This window comes from Puccinia triticina, chromosome 3A (genome assembly GCF_026914185.1).
Source record: "Puccinia triticina chromosome 3A, complete sequence".
NCBI classification, from domain to species: domain Eukaryota; kingdom Fungi; phylum Basidiomycota; class Pucciniomycetes; order Pucciniales; family Pucciniaceae; genus Puccinia; species Puccinia triticina.
This window is the reverse complement of record NC_070560.1, coordinates 5,270,623-5,286,785: the sequence shown is the minus strand read 5'-3', so window position 1 is coordinate 5,286,785 and position 16,163 is coordinate 5,270,623. Positions and strand designations below refer to the sequence as shown.

The window sequence follows — 16,163 nt, the reverse complement described above, 5'->3', positions numbered from 1 at the left end:
GTTGCAGGAGTGTGCCAAAGCACACTCCGTTGCAGGAGTGTGCCAAAGCACACTCCGTTGTAGGAGTGTGCCAAAGCACATTCCGTTGTAGGAGCGTACCAAAGCACACTCCGTTGCAGGAGTGTGCCAAAGCACACTCTGTAATAGGAGTTTGCCAAAGCACACTCTGTGATAGGAGTTTGCCAAATCACACTCTGTAATAGGAGTTTTCCAAAGCACACTCTGTAAGAGGAGTTTTCCAAAAGCACACTCCGTAAGAGGAGTTTGCCAAAAGCACACTCTGTAAGAGGAGTTTGCCAAAAGCACACTCTGTAAGAGGAGTTTGCCAAAAGCACACTCCGTAAGAGGAGTTTGCCAAAACCGCACTCCGTAAGAGCAGTTTGCCAAAACACACTCCATAAGAGGAGTGTGCCAAAGCACACTCCATAAGAGGAGTGTGCCAAAGCACACTGCGTAAGAGGAGTGTGCCAAAGCACACTCCGTAAGAGCAGTGTGCCAAAGCGCACTCCGTAAGAGGAGTGTGTCAAAGCACACTCCGTGAGAGGAGTGTGCCAAAGCAAACTCCGTAAGAGGAGTGTGCCAAAGCACACTCCGTAAGAGGAGTGTGCCAAAGCACACTCCGTAAGAGGAGTGTGCCAAAGCACACTCCGTAAGAGGAGTGTGCCAAAGCACACTCCGTAAGAGGAGTGTGCCAAAGCACACTCCGTAAGAGGAGTGTGCCAAAGCACACTCCGTAAGAGGAGTGTGCCAAAGCACACTCCGTAAGAGGAGTGTGCCAAAGCACACTCCGTAAGAGGAGTGTGCCAAAGCACACTCCGTAAGAGGAGTGTGCCAAAGCACACTCCGTAAGAGGAGTGTGCCAAAGCACACTCCGTAAGAGGAGTGTGCCAAAGCACACTCCGTTATAGGAGTGTGCCAAAGCACACTCCGTTATAGGAGTGTGCCAAAGCACACTCCGTTATAGGAGTGTGCCAAAGCACACTCCGTTATAGGAGTGTGCCAAAGCACACTCCGTAAGAGGAGTTTGCCAAAACCGCACTCCGTAAGAGCAGTTTGCCAAAACACACTCCATAAGAGGAGTGTGCCAAAGCACACTCCATAAGAGGAGTGTGCCAAAGCACACTGCGTAAGAGGAGTGTGCCAAAGCACACTCCGTAAGAGCAGTGTGCCAAAGCGCACTCCGTAAGAGGAGTGTGTCAAAGCACACTCCGTGAGAGGAGTGTGCCAAAGCAAACTCCGTAAGAGGAGTGTGCCAAAGCACACTCCGTAAGAGGAGTGTGCCAAAGCACACTCCGTAAGAGGAGTGTGCCAAAGCACACTCCGTAAGAGGAGTGTGCCAAAGCACACTCCGTAAGAGGAGTGTGCCAAAGCACACTCCGTAAGAGGAGTGTGCCAAAGCACACTCCGTAAGAGGAGTGTGCCAAAGCACACTCCGTAAGAGGAGTGTGCCAAAGCACACTCCGTAAGAGGAGTGTGCCAAAGCACACTCCGTAAGAGGAGTGTGCCAAAGCACACTCCGTAAGAGGAGTGTGCCAAAGCACACTCCGTAAGAGGAGTGTGCCAAAGCACACTCCGTAAGAGGAGTGTGCCAAAGCACACTCCGTTATAGGAGTGTGCCAAAGCACACTCCGTTATAGGAGTGTGCCAAAGCACACTCCGTTATAGGAGTGTGCCAAAGCACACTCCGTTATAGGAGTGTGCCAAAGCACACTCCGTTATAGGAGTGTGCCAAAGCACACTCCGTTATAGGAGTGTGCCAAAGCACACTCCGTTATAGGAGTGTGCCAAAGCACACTCCGTTATAGGAGTGTGCCAAAGCACACTCCGTTATAGGAGTGTGCCAAAGCACACTCCGTTATAGGAGTGTGCCAAAGCACACTCCGTTATAGGAGTGTGCCAAAGCACACTCCGTTATAGGAGTGTGCCAAAGCACACTCCGTTATAGGAGTGTGCCAAAGCACACTCCGTTATAGGAGTGTGCCAAAGCACACTCCGTTATAGGAGTGTGCCAAAGCACACTCCGTTATAGGAGTGTGCCAAAGCACACTCCGTTATAGGAGTGTGCCAAAGCACACTCCGTTATAGGAGTGTGCCAAAGCACACTCCGTTATAGGAGTGTGCCAAAGCACACTCCGTTATAGGCGTGTGCCCAAGCACACTCCGTTATAGGAGTGTGCCAAAGCACACTCCGTTATAGGAGTGTGCCAAAGCACACTCCGTTATAGGAGTGTGCCAAAGCACACGCCGTTATAGGAGTGTGCCAAAGCACACTCCGTAACAGGAATGTGCCAAAGCACACTCCGTAACAGGAGTGTGCCAAAGCACACTCCATTATAGGATTTTGCCAAAGCACACTCCGTTATAGGAGTGTGCCAAAGCACACTCCGCAATAGGAGTGTGCCAAAGCACACTCCGTTATAGGAGTGTGCCAAAGCACACTCCGCAATAGGAGTGTGGCAAAGCACACTCTGCAATAGGAGTGTGCCAAAGCACACTCCGCAATAGGAGTGTGGCAAAGCACACTCCGTTATAAGAGTGTGCCAAGAAATCAGTGAACAGCCCAAGCTGCCCTGTGAGATTACATAAATAGCCAGTACCATCATTTCTCTGTGAGGCAACTGTCGGACACTGGCTGGTCACCACCCACCCAAACCAAAAGAAACCCAATAGCTGTTACCGGTAAGCTCACCCCCCTTCCACTCCCAGTCATCCACCAGTGCCATGAAGCCTCTTGGACCAATATATGTCATATCGGTCCAAGAGGCTTCCCCTCCTTCCTCTCGGACCAATACAACCGTTACGTTATAGGAGTGTGCCAAAGCCCACTCTGTAATAGGAATGTGCCAAAGCACACTCCGTAATAGGAGTGTGCCAAGTCTGACCATAACCGGTGACTTGGGCGGTTTCCTGGGCGTTTTGGCATTGGCGTACGCAGAAGACCGCCACCTTAAAGGGTGTAGGCTGAAACAGTGCCTGATCCAGGACCTTGAATCCTGTAACAGGCTTAAGGGTGAAACTCGGCTGTGTTTCTGATTCCCTTTTCAGCTCCTTCTGCCAGACAGGTTTGTTTGGGTACGGCCTGTAAACCGGCTCCGCTGTGACACCTGTCCGGGCCTGGCCTGTTTACCCGCTTATTTGGACAACCCACAACTCCCGCTGCGCTCCTGTACAGCAGACATTCTTCTCAGTCCCAAACCTTGGCCACTACCTGTTGAGATGGTGAAGCCCGCTATGTAGTCTGTGTATGCTTCTACCAAGCAGCCCACTACTACAGTCTACCGGTTTCTCACTAGCTGTTCTTTTCCTCGCTGAATATCAATCCTATCATTCACTGTCAAGCCCCTGCGTGAGTAACGCTAGCCCCCGTTGTTTCAGTCCCTGTGTCCCTCAACACTACACCCGGGGAGTCCTTCAACAAGGATATCTCAAGGAATCCTTGTGGATTCCCCGTAGTGCCCCTGCGTGAGGTTGGACCAGCGGCTGCTGGTCCACACGTTCACATGCTCTCCACCAAGTGGATCACGGGGGCACCTTGTGATGGCCCCAAGGGTTCCACAGATATTAACAGATATGTACCCGTGGAATCCACGTGGCCATGGAGACGGGCGCTAAAAATGCGGCGGGGTATCAGGCCGTCAAAAACTGTCAATAGCGGGACTTGAACTCACAGCCAACAGGCAAGGATGGATGCAAGGGAGTGCTACAAAACACCACCTGCAAACAGGTTTAGTTTTCTCCGCAGCCACACCCAGTGGTTTTCCCGCGGAACTTGCGCGGCCCCCCAAAAAGTCATGCGGCCCCCGGACCCCCTAGCTGCATATCATTTGGGGTGCTTGTGGGGCTGACCGGTCATCAAGGCATACACCTCAATGACCGGAGCCGGCTGTTCATTGAGGTGTATAGGTACCTTGATGACCGGAGCCAACCAATCATCAAGTTGTATCTGAACAGTCATTGAGGTATGCATACACCTCAATGACCGGCAAGCTGGCTGGTCTTTGAGGTACATAGGTCCTTGATGACTGGAGCCAACCAATCATCAAGGCATACACCTCAATGACCGGAGCCAGCCGGACATCTGGATACCACACCTCAATGACCAGAGCCAGCCGGACATCTAGATACCACACCTTGATGACCGGTCAGCTCCGGTCATCAAGGTGTATGCGTTGATGACCTGTCAGCTCCGGTCATCAAGGTATACATACACCGCAATGACCGGCCAGCTGGCTGACCCTTGAGGTACATAGGTACCTTGATGACTGGAGCCAACCGGTCTTCAACGCATACACCTCAATGATTTTTCAATTGAGACGGTCATCGAGAACGGTCATTGAGAACAGTCATCGAGGTGTGGTATCCAGCTGACCGGCCGGCTCCGGTCATTGAGGTCCTTGATCATGACCGGAGCCGACTGGTCATCAAGGCATACACCTCAATGACCATTCAATTGAGACGGTCATCGAGGTGCGGTATCCAGATGACCGGCCGGCTCGGGTCATTGAGGTCGGAGCCAACTGGTCATCAAGGTCCTTGATGACCAGAGCCGACCGGTCATCGAGGTCCTTGATGACCGGAGCTGACCGGTCATCAAGGTCCTTGATGACCGGAGCTGACCGGTCATCAAGGTCCTTGATGACCGGAGCTGACCGGTCATCAAGGTCCTTGATGACCGGAGACAACTGGTCATCAAGGCATACACCTCAATGACCGCTCAATTGAGATGGTCATTGAAGTATACAAATGACCAGCCGCATCAAGGTTTATGCCTTGATGATCAGTCGGCTGCGGTCATCAAGGTACTACAGTGACCCCGCCATGTAAGCATACACGTTGTAAGCATAATTTGCTGTAAGCATAGGATTGCCGTCCACCATTTTTGGTTACTGCAAATTTGATGCTTTTTATGCATAATGCATAATGCATAAAAAATTTGGGGAAAAAAAGAAAAATATGCTTATATAGGACTGGGAAAAGATGCCGAGGGGCCATAGGTACTACATATCTACGCTATTCTTCATCTGTCCAACCGTAGGAACTTGCCAACTACAGCTCATACCATAAGAACTTTCCAACTACAGCTCATCAACCTCAACAATGTTGGCCAGTGAGCAGGTAAAATCTCTTTTCGCCAAAATCCTTGTGATTTCCCAATCATCTACCTGCCAAATACCTCAAGCCACGCGCAATGATCTAATTTTTCAGAAGTTCAGCTGCCCCCCAATCGCATCTGTTGTGAACATCTGCATGGCGTCTAAAAATCTCTCGCACGCCATGGATCCCCCACCCATTGTTGTGTAAGTCTGGCTCTCGTTGTTTTTGCCACGCTCCGCGGCCGTGTAATTCCACCAGACAATGTCAGTATCAATGGTGTTGGCAATTAAAACCCCAGCATTCTGGTCTGCAGCAATCAGGTGGTTTCTGGCGGCTTCTTGGAATTCAGAGGCAGAGATGGTTTTGAGACAAGCTTCCAACGGAGGGATTGTGCTGCGGGGTCCGACAAGGTTGTACTCGGAGTGATCAAAAGAAGCCCTGGGGATTCAGTTGCAGTCAGGGTCCACCCAAATCCTGTAGTCCAGGTAGATTTTGAATAGGTTGGAATCTGTGGGGGGCATTGTGCATTTCGAAGATGTGTGTTGGTGTGTGGGTTGATGAAGGTGGAGCAACATTGAATCTATCCCATCGGCCACGGCAACCCACTCCCAGTGGTTGCCATTGTAAGCATAAATTGCCCTGAGTATTTCCAATGCTTATATAGGACAGTCCTATATAGGCCTACACTGATTTATGCTTACTTCGTTAATAAGCATACCGCCATGTAAGCATAGGATCCATGTCCACCATCCTTATGCTTACATGGCGGGGTCACTGTATGTACCTCAATGACCAGCCAGCTGGCCGGTCATCAAGGTTTATGTATACCTCAATGACCGTTCAGATGGTCATTGAGGTAACTTTATAACCTCAATGACCAGCCAGCTTGCCGGTCATTGAGATGTATGCTGATGACCGGTCGGCCCCATAAGGACCCCGAATGATATGCAGCTAGGGGGTCCGGGGGCCGCACGAGTTTTCAGGGGGCCGCTGCGGAGAAAACCACACCTGTTTGCGGGTGGTGCAACTCGACCATTTCACATTATTGAGACCAGCGCTTCACGCATAATCAACCCCCCAAACAATGGTTTGTGATCGGTTTTTTTGTTAAGTTTTTTTTTTCAATTTTTTTTTCCTCTCTTCAATATCCAGCTTTCTTGGACTTTCAAAACCTCAGGAGCAGCCTGTGGTGGTCCTGGCTGGAAGTAAAAATAAAAAAGAAATGCCGTGGAACCGACGTGAGCAACGAGCTGACGTGGTCTCCACGCGTGCCAGGAAGGCACATCGTGGAACTGACGGGGAAAAGTGTGAAGCCCATTGGTTCCACGTGGAAAAAAAGCGTTTTGTGGAACCGACGAGCTTACCGAGGGGTTACCGAGCCGATCCTCGTCGGTCCCACGGATTACCCTCCTGTCGTTGGTTCCACGGACGGGCGTGGCAGGAAGTACCCCCGCCGTGGACCTACCCCTCAGCTCAAACCCGAATGCACTCTTCCAAACCCTGGCAAAGACAAGCAGGTCACTCGTAAGTTCAGTCTGCTCTCTCTCCCTTTAGCAGGAATCAATCTGATTGCAGACCACCTTTTCCCAATGTACACAGCACCATCCCAGATTGAGCCGTCCAAGACATGGGTGTCATATGCCAAAAAGCAGCAGAGTTTGGCGCTGGGTCAGGCGGAGAAAGTCGTCCAGTCTTGAAGAAGCACGGGATCAATGGCCATGCCCGGCTGGTGATTGTTCAGCAGGGCTACGGAGCCCCCCAAGCTCGTCCAGGCCTTGCGCGGCAGACTCTTGAACCGGGTCGACTCCGTCTACCAGCGCGGCTTCGACACCATCCTTGCCTGCAAAAACTTCCCGCTTCCATCGCATCCCACTCCACACTCTCCTCATTGGGTCGTCGTCATTGCGGAACTCTCTCTCAACCATCCCGCAGCTTCCAGCGTGCTGTGTACCGGCTACCCTTCCTTGATCAAGATCTGCGCCTTGTTTCTGCGGAAAGGCCACGCATCCGATCCCGTTGAGGTCGATGAATGCCAGCTCTTAGCCAGCCAAGTGTGCCAAGAGTTCGGGGCCTCAAATGTACATCCACCTCCTCCTCCCCTCTGTCCTCTCTTTACACAGAGTTGCTTAATCCCTCTGTTAACTTGTTTTTACAGACGATGGTCGAGGAAGGAACCGAGTCGGAGAGGTTCCTGTCGATGCTAGGAGCCCCAACGATTCCGTGTTCCTTCTCTCTGAAAAGTGTCGAGCAGCCGAGCAGCAGCCGATGACTGACTGTGCTGATGGATGTGTAGCACTGGCGACACAAAGAGCTGGTCCCGATGTCCGGGATGGTCATCGACAGCCGTCCCACGGTCCCAGGGACATCCGTGTCGGTGATATGGACTGGGCTGGAACTCTTCGTCCTCGTCCCTTCCTCCACATCCAGCAGCACCTCGCCGTCCTGGGCCGCCGACACCCGGAACCCGCTCCGCCTCGCCCACTTGCTCGCCGTCTCCCCCCGCTCTATGCCATCCCCGCCGCCGCCAAGCCGCCACCGTCGCCTCGCCGTCCATCGTCTCCTCTTCCCGTCCAGCATCCCAGTCGTTCAGGTTCTCCGACGATTTGGACCGTCTCATTTGTCTCCACTCCCCCCCTTCTCCAAATAGTAATAACCGTTTAACTGCCCGTCCGATGCTTTGTAATCATTTCCTTCGCACACAGAACGAAGGCTTTCTGAATTCTCAAGCTATGAATGTGTTGAGCCTCGACGAAGCTGCGGCCGACCCATCCTTTTCTGGCATCTTATGAACCCCACTCCCCTGCTTTTATTTTCTCTAAATTCCACAAGTGAACTTGCTCCTTGTTTCCCTTGATGGCATTCTCTTTCTGCCTTTGTTTTGCTCTTGATCTTCGAGATGCTGTTGTCACGTCAATACTATAGACTTATTGTTCTCCCTCTGTCTCCCATGTCTCATGTTCTCTCGTTCCCTGACCACAAACTTATTTTTTATCGTCTTTTGTTGTTGACTGAAATAACAATTGGGCATGTTGTAGTCCGGTGTAATTGCAACTGCAAATTATTAGCCAATCTCATATATAGCAAAAAGCACTGTAGAAACCAAAAGTGCTGACTTGTCGGACCTACAATATCCAACAAATCAGACTTCTCAGACCTACAATGTCCAAAAATTCAGCCTTGTCCAACGTGCTTGTCCAACGAGTCGTACCAGTTGGACATGAAAGCGTCAAACTAACTTGTCCAACAAGTGAATTGGGCCATCATCTTCAAAAGCGGGCGACTGAAGCATTCAGGTGAGTTAAGCTGGCCATATGCGCATCATGATGATTTGACAGCAAAAATCCAGTGACGGAAAACAGCGGCCATTAACTAACAAATGTGGGGGATGTTGTCAGCCTTAGAGTCATCACAGCTGACCTAAAAGCTGCCTGTTCTACCTTTGTTACATATAAATTACTTTATATCTTTTTCATCTTAAGAGATAACCTTGTTTTGACTTCATATTCTGTTTCCTCATGCAATTTTAACCCTAGTTACAACTTATAAATTCCTTGTAACTATACTCCTTCCCTGAGTTACTGAGTTATGGCGCCCTTGCGCAGTTGTGACGTGTCAGCGCTACCAGGCGCGCCAAACCACATGTACATATGTAAATTACATAAGCAAACTGTGAAAATTTTCGTAGTCAGGATCCCCCTTGCCTGAGGCGGATCTACAGACTTCAGCACACCAGAACCACCACCCAGATAACCCCAGGATCACCACCAAAGAGCCTACTCTACTCCCAGTATACCTACCGTCACAGGCGCCTAGGATATTGACAGTAAGTAACCTCTTTCACTGAACCTTGATTATCTCAGAGGTACAACTCTGTGTCTTGCTTGATCTGCCTTTTCTTCTTGCTTTGCCTCCTCCTTGATCACAGGGCTGTCCCTTCAATTCTACAGGCCTTTGCCTCTATCTTGATCACAGGGCTGTCCCTTATAATCACTTGGCCTTTGCCTCAAAATCTAGGTTGCAGGGCTGTCCCTCAGGTTTCCCATTAAGAACCTTGACTGTCCAGAGAGAAGTCTAAAAAACTGTGGCTGGATTAAACTTATCTAATCCAGATACCCTCCTGAGAGGAAGCTGTAGCACTTCTAGCACAGATTAGCAGCACTCTTCTGAAGAGTAGCATTGCCAGTGGACGTGCATTCCCACTAGAATAACCTAGTACTTCTCTTCTATCTTATCCTGCTTGGTTTCTTTCTCTCTCTTTCTCTTTTTCTCTTACAGTTGTATTTTCTTTATCCCAAGAAATCAAACTGTTGTCCCCCATTTCTTGTGTCCTGCTGTCACTATAGAGACTCAGGCTCACAATTGGGGGCCTCATCGGGAAAATTACTCACCTTTTCATAATTCTAGACTGCTATAAAGCCAAAGGACTGATCCTCCTGACTAAATCAAACAAAAAACTCTTAAAAATTCGAAAAAATCACTTAAAAAAAAATTTTCTACATATCCTACTAACGCTGAAAATCTTCTAAAATTATCCCAAATTGCTCTTATATTGATAAAATTCCTAACTGAACCCTTGAAAAAAAATTTTTACGTCCTGTGTACTCGTGAAAGTGCAGAATTGCGACTCCTCCGCGCCGCTATTCATCCCTTCGTCGGACTTATCCTCCCCAGAACCCTCCATATCTTCGAATCAAGAGGAGATAGAGAAAAACGGAGTGCGCTCAAAAGATTCTCCGCCTTCTTATCTATAATTGCCGAAGTTGACCGTAAAAAAATTCGTGACGGCGCAGACTAGCGCAGAAGACGAAAACTACGACGATAGAATAGTGACAAACCCGCGCAACGGCAATCTTATCAGTAGCTCGTCGTGGACCCCTATTGCTACTGCAAGAGCACAAAAAACTCGTCGAAAGAAGACTGTTGCTCCCGTCAATATAGCCGAGTGGAACTCTAATTCCTCAGCGAAGTCAAGCGCAAAGGAAAATAAGAAAAAAACCTCTTCTACTACGCGGAAAAGCAAGAGAATTTCTGCTAAAGCTAAATCCTCAGGTACTTAACCTTTAAAAAATCCTTATTCTTCTTTTCCTACTCGACTACCAACTTTCCTACACGTGCTCACCATGCCTCCTCACCTTAGAAATGGCAGAGACCTCTCAGCAGAACAGCGCCTCCGCTACCGCCTCAGTCCAGCCGCCGAGGAAAGGCTTCGAAGAGCTAGAGTCAGCATTGCCGCCGCTCCAAGAGGATTTCCTCAAGTTCCCGGAGGAGGAGCCGCTTCCCCCAGACACAGGGATCCCTCCGGCGCTATACCAGGCGAGAGAGACATCAATAGCTCTAGCCTCGAACAGGTCCACGCCGGTACCGCGCCCAGTAGACAGGGAACAAATGATCCCTACGGCGAATTATCCTCAGAAGGATCAACCGCCCTCCCAGCCTACCAACCCCGAGGGTATGAGGCCGAATGCCTCCCCCAGTTTAGCCCTCCTTCCGCCCATTCAGAACCCACGACGGGAAGAGTCTTCCGGCCCGATGGATCTGATCCCAGAAGAAATGGAGCTGACAGGCCTCATCAACCTCTTCAACGATCAATTCGACATGTTTGTCCGAGCGAGAGAGGCGCAGAACACGGCCTCGATGAAGAGACTCCTCTCCCAAGCTTCGATGACGCAAGAAATGATTATAGAGCTGGTTGGGAGAGCAGACGCCATCCGTCTATGCCAAGAATGGATCCCCAACGAGGAGCTCCATCAATTGAATCAATCTCTAGCGCAACAGAACCCGGCAGATCAAACAATCCGCCACCATTCGCAGCTAGCCGTAGCGCCACACGCCAACTATCAACCAATGATAGCCACGCCGACTCCGGAGCCTACGGGCTTACAGTACCGAGTACCAACGCAGGAGTTCCAGGGTCCTACCCCTTCCAACCGTCAGGAACTTCCACAACCGCGTCCAGAAGGTCAGATTTACCACGGCCCTCAAATGCCGCAGCAACCACCGCCGCCGCCGCCGCCGCAAGCGCTCCAAGTGAGGCCAATACCAGCTTCTATACCGCGAGAGGTGGTTCAATTGTTCCGCCCCAGCCCTCATTATCAACCTGGCGGGGTCAATCCACCCCATTATCCTCACACGCAGCAAGGATACGCAGACCACAACCCCCCTCATCCTCAAGACAATTGGAGAGGATCAGGGAGGAACTGGAGACGCCCCCAGGACGACACTCAGAGAGTACTAGAGATAGGAGAATACCTGATGAGAGCCACACGAGGAGTGAGGAGAATCTATGGACGCGGGAGAGCCAGAGGGAGAGGCCCTTACTAGATGAATCTTTACCCAAAAGTTCCTTAAGTAGTGATTCACCACTAGGCCTCAGTTTAGATATTGATAATCTCTCTGATCCTTCAAATAGAGAATTTTTTCTCAATAACCTTAACTCTGAAATGTCTAGAAATGGTCCCTTGTTCCTAGAAGAAAAATTACAAGTCTTGTTCTCTAAATTTCTCTCTGAATTATCTGGTACTGTTGAAACCATTCCTGGTACTCTTCTTGAATCTTGTGTCAGCAATTTTAAAGATGTCCTGAATCATTCCATTCTTGATCTATTTAAAAATGAATTCATTCCCTTTTTGCTTGATCAAATCCTGAACAACATAGGAGAAAGTGCCAGAGAGAAATCCACAGTGAATAACAATGTGTTAGAACAACTGAAGAAACACATAGATGATAAGTTTGAGACAGTTCAAGATTTGATTCTGGTAAATGAATCACAATGTCATTCTAACATGGATACAATTGGCCAAAATCTGAAAGATTTTGAAGAGAAAGTGAGCAACAATCTTACTTCCATTGATAATCAGATCAATGACCTTCATGCCAATGAACACAACAGGTTTGAACAATCTAAGAGAAGATTCAGTGACATATCTTCTGTAGTAAACACCGTGAGCTCAAAGCTGGATTCCGTGTTAATACCAGATGACAGAGACCAACCCCCTCATCTCTTGTACAATAATCCCTTCCAGAATGTCCACCATGAGCAACAACAGGAACACAGACCAACTCCTCCTGTTCCTACTCCTGAACCACAGAGACCACCAAGAGATCACTTTCCTAAGCCTGCTAGCAATACTCCTGATACTAAGACCCAAGAGGAATTCCCCTACATTGATCATGGAGCTATAGACTTTGAAATGAGGAAAGAACTGTGGAAAGGTATCCCCAAAAATGGAGACTGGGAGAAATTCTCTGGAGAATTGCCTTACAATCATGAACTTTGGATTAAAAATACTGATATCCTGGTTAGAGACTACTTGATGCTGGATAACATGATAATCAGTAGATTAACAATCTTGTTAACTGACACTGCAAGGAATTGGTACCTAGGCATCAGAGATGAGTATGGAAACAAATCTTGGGCTTGGTGGAAGAATGCCATCAGAAATAAGTTTGGCACTGAGAACTGGAAATGGAAAATGCAACAAGAGTTTGAGAATGATCACTTTGCCTATGATGGGAGGAAAATCCATAAATGGTTTGGTAATCAGAGAGAAAGACTGAAAGCTTATCAACCTGAACTCAGTCAGTACCTTATTTGTGAGAAGATCTTAAAGCAGTGCCCTCCAAACCTTGAGCATGCTATTAAAAGCAGATACAAAAGAGATGCCACTGAAATGAGTTTTGAGGATATGGTTATAATTGCTGAAGAGGTCATAGACAGAGTCATGAAAAAGAACAAGCCTGTGACAAATAATTATAACACTCCAAACAGATCCCAATGGAGAAGCAATCCTGCCCCTGAGAAAACTGATAAGCCAACTGACTCCTCTGCCAAAAAGAATCCTGTCTCTGCCCCTGAGAAAGAAAAACTTATATGCCATTTCTGTAAACAAACTGGTCACTTCTCCAGGGAATGCCCTAAGAAGAAGAACAGAATCAATAATGTAGGAATGGATGATGATGATGATCCCAAGAGTGACAATGGAGAAGACCAAGGTGAACCACACAAGTCTGAATCAGAACTAGATGAAGAAGAAGAGAACCATAGAACCAATCACATGATTCTTGCCATGGACAATGGAAATGGTGCCCATTATGATCCCTTAGTTGATTTTGACTTTGGAACACATGCTGTAGAGTGTGAGATAAACCAAGACTTCTCCATTGCTGAAATTCAAGCTGAAACTCATCAACCTCAGACCTGGGACAAATCCTGCCAGTCTTCCCACATAGAAGATGCTAGACTGATGAAATGTAAGCCTGATAGAGGAAAAGCTCATCTTACTGGAAAAGCAAATCTTACTACTGTCCTCATTGAATCCAGAGAACAATCATGTCTTCTTGATAGTGGAGCTTCTTGCTCAATCATCAGCAACAAATTGCTAGACTCTATATTACCAGAATGGGAAAACAAGCTCATGCCAATTAACCATGCTAAATTTCACAGCTGTAGTGACCAATTACAGCCAATGGGCATAATAGAAATGGCCTTAATTTTTCCTCACACTAAAGGTTCTATTAGAATTCTAGCAGAATTTGTAGTCATGAAAAATGCAAGAATTAACTATCTTATCCTTGGAAATGATTACATGTCTCTTTATGGCTTTGACATCACAAACAGCAAAGAGAGATTCTTTACCATTGGAAATGAGAACAAGAGGAAGAAATTCAGCTTTAAGTCTCATCATCTGGAGAAAATGAGCCCTTCTAATGAAATCTCTGCTGTAAAGAAGTCCCATCCTCAACTGCAGAAATTTATTACAGAAGAACTCTGTGAAGCCAAATTCAGTGATAAGTTGACTATTGAGCAAAAGGAGAAGCTATTTGAAGTCCTCTACAATAACAACCTTGCCTTCTCCAACACCAATCAGCCCCTTGGTGCCATTAAGGGTCATGAAGTCCATATCAAGTTGACAACTGAGAGACCCTACCCTCCTCTCCTCAGAAGACCTCCTTATCCTGCCAGCCCCAAAAGCAGAGAAGCTCTTGAGCAACACATTGAAGAGCTAGTAAACCTGAATGTTCTAAGAAAAGTTGGTCATAATGAGGTAGTTGAGATCACTACTCCTGTGATCATTGCCTGGCACAATGGGAAGTCCAGAATGGTAGGAGACTTCAGAGCTTTGAATTCCTATACTGCTTCAGACAGGTATCCCATTCCTAAGATCAGTGAGACTCTGAACAACCTGGCTAAAGCTAAGTACCTGACTAGCATGGATGTACTCAAAGGTTTTCACCAGAATGTCATTGCAGAAGATTCCAGACATCTACTCAGGATTATTATGCACAAAGGAATCTATGAGTACCTGAGAATGCCCTTTGGGATCAAGAATGCCCCCTCCCATTTCCAGAGAATGATGGACATTGAATTCAGAAAAGAAATTGATGAGAAGTGGGTCATTATCTACATTGATGATATCATCATTATGTCCAACACTTGGGAGGAACACCTCAATAGGATAGACAGGATCTTGAAAGTTGTTATCAACATGAACATGAAAATCTCCTTGAAGAAGTGTAACTTTGGATTTGATCAGATCAAAGCTCTAGGTCATCTTGTGTCTGGTATTACCATAGGAATAGACCAGAATAAAGTAGCTGCTGTTCTCCAAAAACCTGTACCTAGTAGTAGGAAAGAAATGCAATCATTTCTTGGTTTTGCTGGCTACTACAGACAACACATTGAGAAGTTTGCAGAGATAGCAAAACCTCTGACTGAACTGACAAGGATTGATGTCATATATGAGATGACTCATCATAGAATAGTAGCCTACAACTTGTTAAAAGAGAAACTGACCACAGCTCCATTGCTACTGTTTCCTGACTGGGCCCATCCCTTCACACTATATGTAGATGCTAGCATGACTGGTCTAGGTGCTGCTTTACATCAAGTCCAAGTCATTGATGGAGTGAGAAAAGAAGGACCCATTGTTTTCATATCCAGACAACTGAAAGACAGTGAAACAAGATATGGTGCTAGTCAACTTGAATGCTTATGTCTGGTCTGGGCCCTGGAAAAACTCCATTACTACTTAGATGGCAGTGTCTTTCATGTTGTAACAGACTGCACAGCTTTGAGATCACTACTGAACATGAAGACTCCCAATAGACATATGCTCAGGTGGCAGATTGCTATTCAGGAATACAGAGGCAATATGACCATAATCCACAGAGATGGGAATATTCACAAGAATGCTGATGGACTGAGCAGATGGGCTTTGCCAAATGATCCTAGTAACCCTGCTTATGACCCAGAAGACAAGGATGATGATAGATTCCCCATCATGGGCATACATGTCTCTACTTTCAAGAATGAGTTCTTTGACTCAGTGAGAGAAGGCTACAAGCAAGACAAGAACACTACTATATTGTCTGAACTTTTGTTGAAAGATGCTAAAGATGCCCAGCTGAAAAATTCCTTACAAGATCCTTGGAGAAAGCTATATGATGAAGGGAGATTCTCTATATTTGATGGCCTCATCTACTTCAGAGAGAAACACAACTCTGTCCTAGTCCTAGCTGACAAAGAAAGTATCAACACCATTTTGCATGAATGCCATGACAGTGTCTACTCAGGTCATCTTTCTGAAGACAGGACTTTAGAAAAAGTAGCTGATACTGCTTGGTGGGCTAACTGGAAACAAGACACTGGTGAATACTGCTCTTCCTGTGATAGATGCCAGAAAGCAAATAAAGCCACAGGCAAAAGATTTGGACTGCTCATGAAAATTGAGGAACCTTCAAAACCATGGGATGTTATTAACATGGATTGGGTAACTTCCTTGTCCCCTGGAGGAGCTGCTAGTTTCAATGCTTGTCTGGTAATAGTGGACAGATACTCCAAGACCCCTATATTTGTACCCTGCTTCAAAGATGACTCTGCCATGGACACTGCCATACTGTTTTGGAACAGAGTAATGCCTAGGACTGGCATACCCAGAATCATCATCTCTGATAGAGACCCTAAGTTCACATCTGAATTCTGGACTGGTTTACATAGTATGCTGGGAACAAAACTCTCCTTCTCCACAGCTTACCACCCTCAGACTGATGGATTAGCTGAGAGGATGATT

General features: G+C 47.4%; 1 protein-coding gene across 1 annotated transcript; it reads left to right on the top strand.

Annotated features, from left to right (window-relative positions):
- Positions 1-6,577: 6,577 nt before the first annotated feature.
- Positions 6,578-7,883, top strand: PtA15_3A568 (uncharacterized protein; the record flags this gene model as incomplete). The annotated part of the gene is made up of 6 exons (XM_053167548.1): positions 6,578-6,618; positions 6,836-7,172; positions 7,250-7,336; positions 7,388-7,585; positions 7,669-7,713; positions 7,797-7,883. The coding sequence occupies 6 exons, from the start codon at positions 6,578-6,580 to the stop codon at positions 7,881-7,883; spliced, it is 795 nt and encodes a 264-aa protein (XP_053018754.1).
- Between the last annotated feature and the right edge of the window lie 8,280 nt (positions 7,884-16,163).